At 39.1% G+C, this 18,111-nt stretch overlaps 1 protein-coding gene across 5 annotated transcripts in view; it reads right to left on the minus strand.

Annotated features, from left to right (window-relative positions):
- Lepr (leptin receptor) overlaps nucleotides 1–18,111 on the minus strand; it is a 100,667-nt gene that overhangs the window by 35,390 nt on the left and 47,166 nt on the right. For all 5 annotated transcript variants that reach the window (XM_076934605.1, XM_034503867.2, XM_076934606.1 and 2 more), the window contains exons 8-14: nucleotides 12,712–13,002; nucleotides 12,441–12,558; nucleotides 9,743–9,942; nucleotides 7,552–7,700; nucleotides 6,019–6,178; nucleotides 5,825–5,907; nucleotides 635–851 (exon numbers count right to left, since the gene is read on the minus strand). In XM_076934605.1, the coding sequence (XP_076790720.1) occupies nucleotides 635–851; nucleotides 5,825–5,907; nucleotides 6,019–6,178; nucleotides 7,552–7,700; nucleotides 9,743–9,942; nucleotides 12,441–12,558; nucleotides 12,712–13,002 (1,218 nt within the window). The remainder of the gene's footprint in view (nucleotides 1–634; nucleotides 852–5,824; nucleotides 5,908–6,018; nucleotides 6,179–7,551; nucleotides 7,701–9,742; nucleotides 9,943–12,440; nucleotides 12,559–12,711; nucleotides 13,003–18,111) is intronic.

An 18,111-nucleotide genomic window follows, 5' to 3' on the forward strand; every position in this document is an offset into this window, starting at 1 on the left:
CAACCCCAACTAATATGTCTGGTAGTACAATCTGTGCACCTAATGCTCAGGGGAAGTCATGGAAGACAAGGAAGAAAGATTGTAGGAGCCAGAGGCCCAGGACATCTACTGTTGATAGTGTCCCCTAGACATGAAACAATAACAAACAATACGGCTACCTGAACAAGACCAGCATAAATGGCAACACCAGTTGACATGTCAGTGAGTCAAGGGAAATTCCATATGGCCTGACCCCTAGATGAAGAGCTACAGGTGTTCAGTGTCTGCTGAGAAAGGAAGACTCAATCTCCTCCATGGATGAGTTCCCTCACAGATTGACTAATCCCAAGCAGTCAGCCTTAAACACATGTACATATAAGCAAAGCTAAATTGACGCAGTAAGTTGTATTATGTGTGTATATAATATTCAGTAATAGAAGAGATCATGAATTTTGGAGGGGGTTCATGAGAGAAACTGGAGGGGGGCAAGAATGATATGGATGTAGTGCTGTAGAAGAAGAGTCATGCCAGTGGGTCACATCACAATTTAATAGTGTTACTTAAGCAATAATAATAAACAGAAGGATACTGCATAAACCATCATAAAAATAAATAAATTGACTGGGGTAGTCAACTACTCCTCAACATCCCTTACCTTTACTCATGGGCCATGAGAACGTAAGGTTAAAATTCACAAGGGAAGCACCAATGGTATTGATAGCCAGAACTGTAACAGTGTGTGATGGTTCTGTCCACAGAAAAGTGAGATTGGTCTGATTTCCCACATCTTCTGACCATGTGCCATTGTGGGCAGTACGATGCTTCACCACATACCTCCTCACACTACACAGTGAGTCATTTTTCGTCAGGGGCTGTAGGAAACACAAGATTTAATTAGCACACAGACCACAGTGTTTATACCAGAACTCATGGAGTTCTTATTATAAATTCCCAACAGAAAACGGGAGTTAGACCAGGCCAGGAACTGCCCAGTCTACTGCTAAGGCACTGGAGGAGAGGGGTAGAGTCAAAATGTACAGTGCAGTAGGCCTGAGCTCAGCTACCAGTCATCCAGCACAGGGAAATTAGTTTTCCTTTTTTTGATTTTTTTTCTTCAAATCCAGAGACGAAATCCCTTAAAGACGGTGATGTAAAACACAACTTTAACATTTGACATATTAAGAATACATAGGAACTACTAAGGATTTCCACTCTAATCATAGAGAAAGACTGACAAGGAAGTTTCCTCAGCGAACAAGCAAGTAAAGGAACTGCTTATGCTCTGCGAAGAAACAAGGAAGATCAGATGGCATCACCATTTCGTGAAGTCAAGTAAATCTGCCACTGTTCCCCCAGGATGTGCTTGGAAGATGATCCTGAGCAAGAAGAGTTTTTACAAAACAGACTAACAAACAGAAAACCTTGAATGCTAGAAAATGACAGCGTCTATTTTGGGCCCTGGGCATTTCCATCGTGTCTGTATCTATATAAATTAATCTGTGTTATGGAGGATTTCCTTGTGGAGCGCGTACCAGCTCCAACCCTCTTTGTTCATTCTGAAGAGTCTAATAATACTCTTCACTTCCCAAATGATTATCTTTACCGATTATAGGTAAAATTGAATGTTGCCAGTCCCTCAGAAAGCTTCCTCAAGCTGAATTTTATAACACAGACTAGAACACGTGTCTCTAAGTTAGGAGTGACAGACACTCTCATACAGATGCATGTATCCTGCGTGGGTGGGACCTCCCGGGTCATAGGGTAGAATAGAAGGTGTAAGTAGCCATCATAAGAGAAGAAAGTCTCTGAGGAAACACGTTCTATTTTATCTGGAAAAAAATCCATGTCCTTTTGATGTGTTCATATTTATTTTTGCAACCATAAGTCAAGAATTAAAGATATTACAAGATGCTCGTGGCTCATCTGTACATTTACTGCTCCAACACTAAAATGAGCATTTCTCTCAAGTCCTAATTTTTTTTGACTGAATAATGGTGTTAGAAACATTCTTTTCTCCAGGACTGCTTTATGATTAGGTCCTCTTAGCTTACAAAATCAAGGATTATATGCATGTATACTTGCCTCTCTGCATACACATATCTCTATTTCTGTAAGAAGCCACCTAGGCTTAATATGAGTTTATGTTCATCTCTAACTCCAATCTATGACTACAAGAATTCTGGCTGACACTTTTGCTACTCTGGGGCATCCTGGGAGAGAAGTGAAAGACACAGGCTAACCTCCATTCATCTTCCTAATTCTTTTATTCTAAAATAGACATATACTGATGAAATAACTGCTAGCCTGCAACCCTGGAAGAAATGTACAGCTCTGAAGTATCTGTATAGTATCTTCCATCTTCCATACTTCAGACTCTTCTGATTTGTTTCCAAAGTTAATTAAGCCCTTCCCATTGCCACTCTCAGTGAGGTACTTTCACATACTTGTGATAGAGATAACCTAGTCACACTCTGTATTACACACCCTCAAATCCTCCAATCAATGAATTTTTAAAATTTATGTATTTTAAGGTTTTAATCTTTGATCTATGAAATTTTTGGTTTGGGCAAATGTGTAGTGTTGTATGACTACCATTTCAATTTTCTATAGAAGAGTCTCACTTTGGAATAATAACTGTAAGTTACCTGAATAGGAACTTAACAAAAGCAGACCCACAGGTGAGAAATAAAAAGACAAGAGGGTTCTCAATACTGCTTGGCATTGTTGGGGAATTATAAAGTAAACCAGCAATGGTGTACGTCTCCATGTCTATAAGAATGATGAATTATTTTTAAAGATATTTCAAATTGCCGAGTATCTCTAGATCTGCTACCTCGATTGTGTGCTGCAACTTAAAATTCATAGTATTAACATAATGCCCGAGAAGTTTCAGATGTCAGAGAATTTTGAATTGTGAGATTTTAATGCTTAATTAAAAATGTTTTACTGGTAAAGAATGCACAAGTATTCCAAAATCCAAACCCTGCAATATCTGAAGTATTTCTCGAAAAAAAAAAAAAAAAAAAAAAAAAAACCCTCCATACATATTAGAACCAACTGCATAACTAAACATTCCCAGTCCTCACTGACATAAATAATTGGGTAAATAAATATGATGCACCATAGAGTCAGCCTTGAACAGGAATTTTAAATCATTTTTATAGATTCTCCACTCACAGACAGAAACCTAACTCTCTCTCTTCAGCAGCAGTTTGTCACAGTGACTTCATTCCAAAGAACACAACACAGAAAGAAAGAGAGTCACTGTACAGTGAGAGGCTACACCATTCCCAAAGTCACTTCAGCTAGAGTCACATCCGCTCAGCTAGCCTGAGATGGTATGGACCTTTATTCTGGCATGACAAAATGTTGCTTTAAAAATGTGTACTCTGTACCCAAAGCCCCACGTGGGAATCTAATCATGAGCTAAGATCAGAATATTTGGGAGAAATTAAACAAAATTCCAGCTTGCCTCGAATCAGTTATGAAGTTTAATTACAACAACATCAAGATTTTTTAAATTAACAAACAAATATGGCATATTAATGTAAGGTATTATTCATAGAGAAAACAGAATATGGAGATTTGACAAAATTCTTTGTGTTCTTGGCTATTTTCCTATAAATATAAAACTATGCTAAAATTTTATATGTAAAAAAGACAGAGAAATTGCTTTTATTTATTTTTAAAATTACATTTACTTATTTATTTATGGTATAAATGTGTGTGTGTGTGTTTCTGTGTGTGTGCATGCGTGTGCATGACATGACACTCATGTGGAAGTCAGAGGACAACTTGTGGGAGTCAGTTCTTTCCTTCCACCAATTAGGTCCTAGAGATCAAGTTCTTTCCTTCCACCAATTAGGTCCTAGAGATCAAATTCAAGTCATCATGTTTGATAGTAAGTGTCTTTATCCCCTGAGCCATCTTGTCAGAAGTTTAGAACTTGTTTTTTATAATATATATATTCATAACTTACCTGTAGCTGTATGACATGTTGAGTCCATAGACTGCATGCCCTTAGAAAACTCTTACACCAGTTTTAGAACATTAGAACTAATATGGTTTGGCTCTCGAATATCTTTCCCACAGCCATGTGTTTAACATGTTTATCACCATTGCTAGGAAAGACAAACTTTGGGATGGAACATTAGGCCATAGTGGAAAGGAATATGAACATTAAAGGAATACCTCAAAGAGAATGTTATAGCCCTTCTCTGTTTTCTTTCTCTTTCATGTCCCTGCTGCTGTTGGGTGGGGGTGTCCTGTGCTCCCATAATAATGGTCCTAAAGTATGGCACCAACATAACACAGAGCTTTTAAGCCCTTAGCCAAGGTAAACCTTTCTTCCTCACAAGCTGTTTATCACAGGTGCTTGGTTAGTGAGGCAACACATAACTAACACAGGGACAATAATCACTGAAACACTACTCAGGTTAGGAAACCAAAGGAACACAAAACAGAAAGTGAGCTACTGAAGGATGCTAGACAGTCCATCCAAGGAAAGGTATTCAAGTACTTTGTGAGTCAGCAGGTGAGATAAGGTACTATCCCTGTCTTCAGATCAACCCTTAGGAACCTGTATCACTCTACTCTCCAATAAGATAGTCCCCAGATACTTGTGGCCATTTGAATTTCATCTAATTAAGTAAAAAGTGAAAACTTATGTTTTTGCATCACACTGGACACAACTCAAGCCATAAAGCCACAGAGGCTGCCATGTTGGAAAAAGTACATACAAACTGTTCTTGCGGTTATAGAAAGTTCCATCAGACAACATGGCTAAGGAAACATGGGAGCCAGGAATACGAAAGAATGGGAACTATCTGGAAAGAAAAGCCATTGTTCTGTTCAAGGGCATGATGGGAGTATGAGGAAGGAGGTTGACTCTAGCCTGGTGCATGGGGTAGTTGTTATAGCTATGAGGGCAAAGATAGATAAAGATGAAAATAAAGAAAAGCTACTTAGATTCTGCTCATGTCTGACCCTGGCAGTGGCTGAGCAATGTCACTGTCTATTCCTCTGTACAAGAACACTCAATATCTAACAAATACCACTGCCAATTCCTAATATCACTTTCAAGTAAAAAGGTCAAAATGACCATTTAGAAATTACATTACCATGTGAACAAAATCATATAGTAACTGGAATTACAAACTAAGCATACATAAACTCTTAGATAGCCCAATTTTTAAATGGGGATTGGTTAAAACCAATCACAAAATCATTTTAAAACATGCATTAACTTCCTCTTGGGGAAAGAAATTCATTTCATGTTTATGTAAATAAACAACACTGCCTACCTCATGCATATTATTCCCAAATCAGTCTTCAATGTAATGTCTACTGACGAAATTATTTACATGAGATAGAAATCAGGTCTTTAGGAGAATGATGACTACTTCGGCATTTCCAAGTTGATCATCCATCATAATGGAAAACACTCAGCCTGTGCCACCACATAGGCCAAAAACTTTCTTACAGCTTGCTTACTTAAAGTGTGAGGGAAGAACCATGTTTATATTGTTCAGCATTCAACTGAAATCCAGTTCTGGACTTAAAGCAACACTACTTATCACTTAGTAATGTTAACCCTGATGCAAATAACAAATGTGAAGCCCAAAGAGTTCAAGATTTTGCCAAAATTGCAGTGACACAATTATAATTAAACTGAGAAAATAATAAAGGCTCCTGACGATGTCAATACTCCAGATAGTCAACCACATCCCCAAAATGCATTAAAACATAAGATCTGGGGGTCATTTGTGAGGTAATTACAGGACTATGAACAAAGTAGAGACAAATGTAAGTTCGGAATAAAATAAAAGGTAGAAATTAGCAATACCTTCCAAAGCAAGGTGACATTTCTCTCCTTTTTAGTAAGATCCCCATCCATTATTCTCCAAAATTCAGGCCCTCTCATAGGAACTGCAAAGTAATAAGAAGCCTGAGTCAGACACATGTTCTCAAGAGAAATGTTTTCAGCCACGTGTGAAGCACACGCTTCTGCATTCTCAAGTTTAACAAATGTTCACAGACCTTTTACATCCATGACAAGCGTGTAGGCTGGACTGCTCCAATTACTCCAATACCCTAGTCCATCCAACCGCCGGCAGCGAACCTGTACCACATAGACTGCACAGAGGTCTGACACCGGCAGGCTGGCAGACTTTGATTTTGCATCGAATACCTCGTGTGTCTGTAAAGGAAGTCACACTGTCAACACACCTGCCTCCTGTGAGTCCTGAAGTGTGCTTTCATTTTAAACCGTAACACCATTCCAGACTTAAGACTGAGTGATGTTATATTTTCCCACTTCAGAAATCACAAAGTTCGGCTAATCAAAGGAATGCTGCCTCCCACATCGGCTCATTCCCTTGTGAACTCGCTGCCCTTGCAAGATCAGTTCCAAACACCCCCTTGTCCTGCTGCTAATGCTTGTCCTCTGGTCCCCTCTCCAACACAAGGACACAAGAATTCTAACATGGTGGTCAGACAGGGCTCTCGCTGGAGAATCAAGCGGGTAGGACTCACATACACTGAAATGAGGTCAGTGTGCTAGTGATGTAATCAGGATTTTTTGCATTTCCAGATTTAGCAAGCGGCTGCTACAAAACTAAGTTTCCCATATACACACTCAGCACTGATTGTTCAAGAAAAGTAGCCTCTATCAAAATGCCTGTGTGTACATATACTGAGAGCTATCAAAAGACCTTAAAAGAAATGTTGGTCCCTGAAAAGAAAAATGAGTGTGGGTAAAGAAGATGCAATATGGCAACTGCTTCTTCAAAGCAGCCTTCTCCAAACAGTTAATGTCATAAAGTGCATACAGTGAGGCGGGGTTTCCTCAGCCTGTTGAACCATGCAGTCTCTCTTTCACAGAACATTTCATTGGGAAAATGTCCTGTCAAGAATCCTTTGGGAAATGCTGCATCATGACATTTTGTTCTTTACAGAGATTAAACTTTGACAGTCTACATAATGAAAGTAACTACACAGTAGAGGGAAGTATACTCTCTCTTTGTATGCCAGGAATAATGCTAAGGTGCTGATGCATGGTCAACTCTCTGCAGCTGTGATACCTGCAGGAGACATACATGAGGTTGGTCATGGAAAAGATAGGGGCTTGCAACATCCCCCCACTTCTCCCTAAGGATTTTACTGTTGCTGGGGGAAGATGAAACATTTTCTTTGGTGATACAGCTGCTGATAAGCTGTCCTGTGGGAAAAAAAAAACTTACCAAAAATGTAGAATGACAACTAGCTAGCAAGAGGAAGGGGATCAGTGGTAGGGGACCAAGAGGTGGTAAGAGGGGGGTGAATATGATCAAAATACAGTACATGGATGAAAATATCACAACAAAACCCATTATTAAGTATGATTAATATATGCTCATAAACACTTAAATGGCATCTAGTAGTCCCAGGACTTAAAAAGGCTAAGCAGCAGGGGTTCATAAGTTCTAAGCCAGCCTGAGCTACAGAATGACTTTGGGGTTAGCCTGTACTATAGAGACTCCAATTTACAGAGACAGAGAGAGAGAGAGAAAATGAATTTGAAATAAAAGGTACCTTCCACTGTATTTCTTTTCCACTTAAGCCATATCGAATCTGGAACTGAAGGTTGTTCTCTGGAAAGACTGGCTTTTCCCAAGATACTTTCAACAATCCAGTGTTTATAGTAATCTCTGCTTTTACATTAGATGGAGGTAATGGTTTTACTAAAAAAATAAAAAAATAATAATATTATTTAATAGTAACTTAAATAGCAATATTAACCATCATTATACCTTATAAACAATATCTTTTTTAAAGTCTTGTCTTTACTGTGGGGTGCACACCATGAATGAAGCAATGGCTTCCACTGCCATAGCAACATGTTAAATTGCTTAAGTACTATACTTTCACACTAGCTGGTAAGGAACTTATCTTCAGAGGGCATACCCTCCTATCTCAGATCCCATCCTCTCCCCACCACAGCTGCCATGAGTCAGAATCTAACAGGTTGACCTGAGGTAGAGCCCAAGGGCTCTAGGATGATGGCCAGGATACTCCTTTTCTTTGATTATTTTGATAGGCACCTCTGCCACTGAAGCATCCAAAGAGAGATAGCCATTGACTCAAATATGAAGTATGCAACTCTAGCAGCTGAAAGGAGATAGAACCCATAAACTGAAAAATGACCCAGTTAGGGCCATGTATAGGCATTGTACAAAGAAGTTAGGAAAGACCCCTGTAGACCTTCCTGGTCTATCCCCTCAACCCGTTGACTCCCTCAAGCTCTGTAAGTCAGGACAGCATAGATTAACAGAGAACATAGAAGACCTGGACTGCACATGAGTGTTGGTCATTATTCTTTTCCTCCAAGTCTCACTTCTCAAAACAACCATTGTGCAAAAAGTGCAGTCTCTTATTTGAGCAGTAGTGTTTGATCACTTAAAAAACCAACACTAGTACTTTAGACCATTCAGGACAAAATGTCTCAAGTTTGTCATTAGTATGTAGTTTCTTAGGATCATTAAAGTCCTTACAGCTCATGAAAATATTCATCTTCAAGCCAGGAAGATGATAAAATGTTTAACCCTAGCAAAGGCCATTTCTTTCCAAGAAAGGACATGTCAAGCTTTTGAGACAGTGTAAGAGTTAATTCTTTGGTTGTGCCTCAACAGATCACATGGATAGATTCAGTGACTGCAAAGTTGTAGTATCCACACTGACCAGAGTAATGCACATGTCAGTGGAATATGATGGGTGATACAAAATGTTTTCCTGCCTGATCCAAGTTTTAAAGGCTAGGAAGAGGTTGCATGGAGGTTTACATCCAAAGCTTTATTTCCACATTGCTATCTTCCTAAGGCAAGATGAGCCCGATTTAATCTGTTTTAGATAGCATGTTGTTGATTCCTGTTCTATGTGAATGCTCATGGCCCTTTATTACCCTGGAATACTGAGTAACAGAAATATACCAAGTGTAGTAAAAACACTTACATTGGAATCATGCAAAGGAATAGATTAATCAATAATTACTTAATCAATTGAGTAGGCATCTTTATCAAAAAGCAGATATAATAGTTAAAATAAATTCATTCTATAGTTAACAAAATACAGATTCTATTTCAAGTGCGTACTGACCTATTTAAAAATATGAAAAATATACTGATTTTTGGCATAATTTTCTAACAAAATAATGTATAGCAACAAAAGAAATGACCATCAGTTGGTCATTTCTCAAATATTCTGCAGTAACTTTGGAAGAATGTCTTAAATGTCTCAACAACTCTTTGAATCCTTTGATCTCAAGATACCTTTTGAAACTCGTATGTAAGATTGTAGACCTCACCATCTGCATCAATTTTCTTCACTTCCTTTAGCTATTTTGAATGTTTCTTACCCAGCTTCTCAAATTAAAGTCTTGAAGCCTTTAGATTATCAAATAATAAAACTTTCAGGTTAACATAGCAAATTCTTTCAGAACTACACTAGGAACTTTATAAAATTGCTCTCACGACGACACATGAGATCAAGTGCTATATGGAAATATCCAGCTGCTATGAATCTATTACCCATATTTATAAACAAACATGCTACCAATAATATAGAAATTAATTCAAAATGGTAATAAAAACTCAAAACTAGACAGCTTCTACAGTCAATCATCTTCTCAATTACTCTATAAACAGAAACATTTTTTTTTTTTCAAATATAGTGCAATTAGAAAATGACATCCAAATCTAAGGAAAATACATAACATAGTTTGACGTACCTACAGAGTCAGGAAGGACACACGTTGGTGGAGACTCAAGTGAACCTAAAGAATGGTTGATCCTGATCCACATTGTATAGCCAGATAATAGAAAGATTGGCTGGAAAACACATTCATAAAAGCCATCTCTCTGTAAGATGCAGTTTTTGGGCTCGGATGTAGGATGAACAGATGGACTATCAGGACAATACAGGCTGCGCCTTAAAAGATATTATTTTTTTTTTAAAGTTAGCCAGTTATTATGTAGTATTGATTTAAAAAAGACATTTAAAATTCGGATTTGTTGTTTGATGGAGTTCATTTTCTCTGTCTAAAGAAAGGTGCTGTTGTCGGAAAGGCCCTCTTGAGCTCCGAGCAGTAGCTGGATCTTAGTCTTTCCACAAACAGTGACTATAAAAACACTGTGTGGGAGGTGCCTGGTGAAGGACAGATGTGAGAGGAGCTGACAAGAAGGTAAATTAAGCACAGAGCTGCAGGACTATGGTGGTTACGCTAGAGCAAGGTTCTCAGCCTTCCTAATGCTGAACTCTAACACAGTTCCTCATGCCGTGTTGAACCCCCAACCATAAGATGACTTTCGGCGCATTCACATAAGAATCAGGATTTGGTATTGTTTTCATTACATCAGTTTGGACTAGAAAGTATTCCAGCCCTGCCAGTCAAGCCAAATAATACTGCCAGTTTCATTCTCCATTTCCGTTGGAATTTAACACACTGTTTAAGGTAAAACCAAAACAAACAAACAAACAAACAAACAAAAGCCTGCTTTCCTTCCACCCCAGAAGTCCCTCCAGTTCTTCTTTTAATCTTTACTTCAAAGATTGTGTCACTGATACAAGCCGCTGATGTGTTGATTCTCAACCTGTGGGTCGCAACCCCTTTCCCAACCCAAAAAATTTAAAAAAAAAATTTTTTTTTTAAATCACTCATTTTCTTTTTTCATTTTTTAACCCATTTTCTTTTTACATTTTTTAAACTCATTTTCTCAGAAATGAAAATTCTTTAAACATTAGGAGTCATAACCAAACCCGACCTAGTTCCTCACAGCACACAAAGCGTTTCTTCTCTTAGAAACAATCCTGCTGTCACTATTTGCTTTGAAAATGGTATTCAGATGACTAAAGCTCTGACGACTCTCTACAGAGATGAAAAGGAGACGGAAAAAGAACACTAAGACACTAAAATTGTTTCTCATTTACCATCTTTGTCATATTTTCTCCTCAAAGCCATCAGTGTGTGTGTGTGTGTGTGTGTGTGTGTGTGTGTTCACGCGCACATGTGTGTTCAGATAATTAACAATGGGTGAGAAATGCAATGACAGACAGATGTGTAATCATCAGTGTGTAACACAATAGCAGTGTGGAAACATGGTGCTGAAGGTCTAACTTGGAATGGTTAGCTTCACCATCATGACAGTGCTAACCATTTATTGGTTGCTCAAATGCAATGTATTCTAGGAGGAGTCATATTACTTAATTACAACAAAATGAAATGTCATTAATTTCCCACCCAAAGCAGATAAATCCTACCATTCTCTCCGTTTTACAAACACAGAAATTAGCACTTGGGAGGTTCAAGACCTCATTAAGGATTTGTAGTTGGTTACACGGTGATACCGTGAATGTTAGGATGGTAAATGAGCTTCGGGGCTTGTCGGTGGTCTTCTGCAGACATGTGTTTGCATGTGAAAATGCATGCAAAAACATATAATTAAAATGGCCTATCACAAACTTCCAATTGGTGTTAAAATAGTCACAGTATATAGGATAAAGGCACCAATTCTTCCCATCTAAGAAATGCAAAAATTGACATTTTTTTTTCTTCCAATATCACAGAGGAATCAACTCAGAGCGTGAGGCACAGAGCTCAGATTACAGGATTGGAGAGAAGGGATATGTTTTCCAGGTTGAAATTTTAGATTTTAAGAATAAATGAGTGCCTTTCAGTTATACAAACTGAAATTCTCCAATGCAAATTTAAATATCAGAACACAGAGTATAAGTGCAGCAAACATACTGGACAAGTACCAGAGAGGCTTTACAAACAAGGATGTACGTGCCTTCTTTCTACCAGTGAGACACCTCTTAGGACACACACATCGTGTCAAAACAAGGGGAGGATACTATTAAGAGATGTCTTAAATTATTTTTAAACAAAGAAAGGTAAAGAGTAAAGGAGCACAGGTTTCTCTTTAATAGAACCCATTACCCCTATTAACTACTGCTTGCTTTCTTACTTAATTCACTTCATTCAAAAAAAAAAAAAAAAAAAAAAAAACAATCACATCCTGTAGAATCTTGTTCCTCTGTCTCTTTTCTTCTAACACTGACCTTTAGCTGAATGATGTTAAGCTTTTTAGAATAGTACACAGCTGACTTTAGTCCATTCTCTGAGTCAAAATGCATTGTATATGAAATAATTCCCTTGCATGTCACTCAAGAGTCAAAATGCAATTCCAATGATTTGGTTAATAAACATGAGAATATGAAGTTAAAACACAATACATTTTTTTAAACCTCGGGTGTAAATGTTTTCAAGATTACAGTTTATGTAATTCCTCACAATCTTTCTAATGAATTATATTCAGACTTCAGCTCAGGGAGAAAAATGCACCAGATTTCTGCTATAGTAACAGATTAACAGAAAATTTAACTGTGTCGTGCCCAAAGAAAAACAAAGAAGCAAATACAATACATACCTGTGATACCTCAACTGCACAGTGCTGCCCACTAGTGATTGGATTGTGCTGGGTGACCATCTGCAAGTCATTTTAGTTAAGTACCCGTCAGTTTCACATGATATATTGATATTGACATCTATTTAAAACACATTAAAATATTAATATAAAGTAAAAACACCAAAAATCATGAAAAAAAATATTTTCCTCACATCTTTACTAGGACTCTAATGCAGTCCATGATAGCAAGTGATCTCATAGGACCGAGTGGACGAGACCTTGGGATTCTTACCAATCACATATAATTCAGCATAGCGGTGATGGCACGCCTGCTCATGGCAGCAGTACACTGCATCATAGGTAAACTTCCCGCGAGGTCTGGTGGCTTTCAGGTTGGAGAAAGTAACTTTGCTAACATGGTTGCTCACAATGCTGTACTGTATCTCAGGGATTTTCTCAGCTAGATTCATCCACCAAACTATCTGTTTTGAGGAGATAATCTGGTTTTCATTTTTGTAGATGCAATGAAAGGAAGCATTTGATCCAACACTTGTCAGAATTTTGGGTGGAATATACAGAACATCTGCAACAAAGAAAGAAAGGCAGGAGTTTAGATGGGAAGAGAAACCATCACGTGAGCGGCCTTACCACGGGAAAGAGATGCCACATCCTAGTTACCCTGCCAAAATCAAATCCGTGCACTGAGAGTCTTGCTGCTGCTACGGGCAGCCCTTTAGAGCGGCAGGAAGCCCCACTCTTGGATGAGCAGACCCTCTGTGAAGAACACAACCTTTCAAACATGGAGCTTATTCTTTGCAACTATGTTTTAGCCACTATCATCTTCCAAGCCATAGGCAAAATTAACTAAATGAAGTATCATATGCTTGCACAGTGATCCATTTTCCACCAGACTATTAAAACTGGCTATGCATGTACAGGCACACACAGAAAACTCAGTAAGCAAAGAAATGATAAAGAGAAATGGAGGCCCAGTGAGATGGCTTAGCAGGTAAAGGTACTTGCCGCCAAGCCTGATGAGCTGAATTCAATCCATAGGATTGACATAATCCAATGAGAGAACTGACCCCTGCGAGTTGTCCTGTGATTTCAACATGTGGGCCATGGCACATGTATGCATGCAAAATAAGTATAATTTTAAAATTTCAAGAGAATCAGAAAAACATAGCATGTGGGGTTTTTTTTTAAGTTATTTATTTTATGTATGTGAGTACACTGTCACTGTCTGCAGACACACCAGAAGAGAGCATCAGATCCCTTTACAGATAGTTGTGCACCACCATGTGGTTGCTGGGAATTGAACTCAGAGACCTCTGTAAGAGCACTGAGCCATCTCTCCAGCCCACATGTAGCATGTGTCCTTATCACAGATCACTATGACACAAACTCCTAAAGAAAAGGAATGTGTTACTATTGTTTTCTTTATAGTTATGAAGGCTTTTAGCAAGTAGTTGAATAGGTAAATGGTTTGCTCTATAATATGCTAATTTTACAGCAATGATTTTATATGTGCTGTGCATACTGCACACTTGTGCTAAGTGTATCTATGGTAAACAGAAACAAGACAGCACTGAACACCATATCACTGGGCAGAAGCTAGGCCACTAGATTATAGGCATGACTGAGTATAATCCCAGCCTCGAGGACATGTAGCTCTCACGGGAATGAAATTCACTGCTGCCTGCTGCCTGCCACACACCTGAGAGATGCTAAACCCACTCAGGCTCCACAGTCTCACCTTTGAACTGTCTCAAAGCCTCAGAGTTACTCTTACTTTCTAGAAAGGTACAGATTAACTTTCACAAATTGAGGCTTGTCATTTGCAGATTACTTTTTAAAATCGCAAGGTATTTTAGTTCAACATCAAATATTTTTGGTGAGACTTAATTGAGGAATAAAGTCAAAATATATACCGTTTGTGACTGGTTGAATGCTTAAATCTAAACTTTAAGACAAAAATAAAAAGTGACAGTCTGGGGGCTGGGGTGTGATGGCTCAGCAGCTAAGAGCATTGGTTGCTGGAACTGAGCAGATCCAAGAAGACAGCTCTGCCCCCAATCACACAGAAGCCAGAGGAAGCAGGGTTCCCAGGAACTCTAACTCGGGCAGTATCTTAGGTAAGCAGACAGCAAGGCCCAACCCAAACAGGGAGTAACTGGGACCCACAAGGACCCAGGAAGTCACTCCTGGCCGGGAGCATTGGTTCCCTTTGGTCTGGGCCAAAGCACTGAGCAGATCTTGGGTGGCAGCTCTGCCCCCAATCTCTAAGAACCCAGAGGAAATGGGGCTCCCAGAGCTCTAACCTGGGCAGCATCCTGTCTGCGCTTGAGCACTGAGCAGATTTTGGGCCCCAGTGCTTAGCCCAGTAGTTACACCCACCCCACAAAGTTCTGATACAACCAATAGGAAAGACAGGCTCCAGTCAGGGACAGGGCAGGTAGCACAAAGGAGATACAGATGGCAAAAGGCAAGCACAAGAACATAAGCATCAGTAACCCTGGGTACTTGGCATCATTAGAACCTAGTTCTCCCACACTAGAAAGTCCTGAATTCCCCATATTACCAGGAAATCGAGATTCAGATTTAAAATCACTTCTAACGATGATGATAGAGGACTTTAAGAAGGACATAAATAACACTCTCAAAGAAATTGAGGAGAACACAGGTAAACAGGTAGAAGCCCTTAAAGAGGAAACACAAAAATCTCTTAAAGAATTACAAGAGAACACAACCAAACAGGTGAAGGAATTGAACAAAACCATCCAGGACATAAAAATGGAAGTAGAAACAATCAAGAAATCACAAAGGGAGACTACCCTGGAGATAGAAAACCTAGGAAAGAAATCAGGAGTCATAGACACAAGCATCACCAACAGAATACAAGAGATAGAAGAAAGAATCTCAAGTGCAGAAGATACCATAGAAAATATCAACACAACTGTCAAAGAAAATGCAAAATGCAAAAAGTTCTTAACACAAAATATCCAGGAAATCCAGGAAACAATGAGGAGACCAAACCTAAGGATAATAGGTATAGATGAGAGTGAAGATTCCCAACTTAAAGGGCCAATAAATATCTTCAACGAAATTATAGAAGAAAACTTCCCTAATCTAAAGAAAGAGATGCCCATAAACATACAAGAAGCCTATAGAACGCCAAATAGAATAGACCTGAAAAGAAATACCTCCCATCACATAATAATCAAAACACCAAGTGCATAAAACAAAGAAAGAATATTAAATGCTGTAAGGGAGAAAGGCCAAGTAACATATAAAGGCAGACCTATCAGAATTACACCAGACTTCTCACCAGATACTATAAAAGCTAGAAGATGCTGGACAGATGTCATACAGACCCTAAGAGAACACAAATGCCATCCCAGGCTACTATCCCCAGCAAAACTCTCAATTCCCATAGATGGAGAAATCAAGATATTCCATGACAAAACCAAATTTACACAATATCTTTCCACAAACCCAGCATGACAAAGGATAATAGCAGGAAAGCTCCAATACAAGGAGGGAAATTATACTCTAGAAAGAGCAAGAAAGAAACCCTCTTCCAACAAATCCAAAAGAAGATAGCCACACAAAGATAACTTCACCTCTAATAACAAAAATAACAGGAGACAACAATCACTGTTCCTTAATATCTCTTAACATCAATGGTCTCAGTTCCCCAATTAAAAGACATAGGCTAATGGACTGGATACATAAACGGGACCCAGCATTTTGCTACATACAGGAAACCCACCTCAGTGCAAAGGCAGACTACCTTAGAGTAAAAGGCTGGAAAACATTTTTTCAAGCAAATGGTCCTAAGAAACAAGCTGGAGTAGCCATTCTAAAATCTCCAGCCCGAGAACACAAAGGGGGGGGGGGACTCATGGCTCCACCTGTATAGGTAGTTGAGGGTGGCCTTGCCAAGCATCAGTGGAAGTGGACAGCCTTGGTACCTGAAAGTTTGGATTCCCTAGTGTTGGGAAATTGCAAGAGCAGGGAGGCAGGAATGAGATGGTGGGAGCACACCCTCATAGTAATTGGAGGGGGGAATGGAGTAAGGGGTTAGGCATCAGTGGAAGCGGAGGGCCTAGGTGCTCGAAAATTTGGATTCCCTGATGTTGGGAAATTTGAGAGCAGGAAGGCAAAAATGGGAGGATGGTGGGAGCACACCTTCATAGAAACTCCCAGAATTATATGGATTAGACATGACAGAGACAGGCTGCCAGAAGGTTAGATTCCAGAATTCAAACAAACAATTATCTTGATACTAAAATTTGTTTTGAGAATTGTATATTGCAGAATACACAGTCTTAGTGTATCTACTCATCAGGCAAGCTGAGCAGACCTGCTCAGACCTCTGATATCCTGGAATTCCAGCTGGATGCAGTGAAGACACAGTGTCAGAGGCTTATCAATTTACTCTTCCCCCAACCCCTCTTCTAATATCTCAACACCCATAATCAGCTTGAAGAAGTTAATGAAGAGTCCGCACCCCTATTCCCTGGGCTTGGGGACTGAGGTGGTTAATATTGGGCTGTCTTTCTAGGGGAAAGTAGTGGTTTTGGTGGAACAGGAAGGATTAGCTAGGATTTATTGCATAGCCATAACCTACTGGTAGAAATATGTATAATTGTTATTAAGATGAAGTTATAATTTCTTTTTTTTTATTATTTTATTTTTTTTATTAGATCTTTCATTTACACTTCAGATACCATCCTGTTTCCCCATTCCCCCCCTTAGAAAACCCCTATCCCATGCCCCCTTTTCATTTTGCATTTATACATTTTTTTAAGAAATGTTAATCATAGGCTTTATAAGTTTGGTATTGTTCAATCAGAGGTGTAACCCACTACCCAACCTAGATATATCAACTATCTTTGACTGGTGGAGATACATGAACATCTGCTTCCCTGTCTCCCCCCTCTATCTCTCTTTCATCACCTAGCTTCTCCTCTCCTTCTTCTTCTCCTCTTCTTAATCCTTTTCTTCCTCTCAGAACTCCTCCCACCTTAGCTCCTCCTACACATCACCCTTCCTGTTAAAAGGAAACTTTTCTCTCAAAATACAATTAGAGCATAATTATGCCTATTTGTACCAGTGAGGTACAAGATAGTCCTAATACCCAGTCCATCCTTTTGTTGACTAACCAGCACCTCTGTCATCTATCCTAACTAAAACACTTAGTTCTGAACCTGGCTTTTTCCTTGGCTTTAGGATGAATGTCAGCTGATGACCATACACTCAGATCTTTTCTCTAAGAGTAAATAGCTATAAGTTTTCAACCCCATCAGAAATCCAGAATGACTGAGTTGACTATAATTGTGGGAAGCACAAAGCATAGCTTCTAAAACTTAGCCAATTTATAGAGGCCTCTGAACACCTGGACACTCGCTCTACTTCAAAACGTTGGAGCATCTGTTCTTCTGCCTTCTGGCCCAGGATCATCTGACAGACCTTAGTGCTGCAGAATTATTAAGGGCTGATTACTCTGTCTAGGCAGATATAATCAGTCGACTATTCTGCAAGTGTGTCCTTTTCTGGACAGTAATTTGTCTGTAGAAGGAAAGTGGCAATTCTTGCCTAGTGGCTGTCTCACCACAACTGGAGTAACTCCAAGGATGCTCAATTTCTTCTTAGAATTTAACATAGGAAGCTGTCCGGAGCAGACAGT

Source organism: Arvicanthis niloticus, chromosome 5 (assembly GCF_011762505.2).
Source record: "Arvicanthis niloticus isolate mArvNil1 chromosome 5, mArvNil1.pat.X, whole genome shotgun sequence".
Classification (NCBI taxonomy): Eukaryota; Metazoa; Chordata; class Mammalia; order Rodentia; family Muridae; genus Arvicanthis; species Arvicanthis niloticus.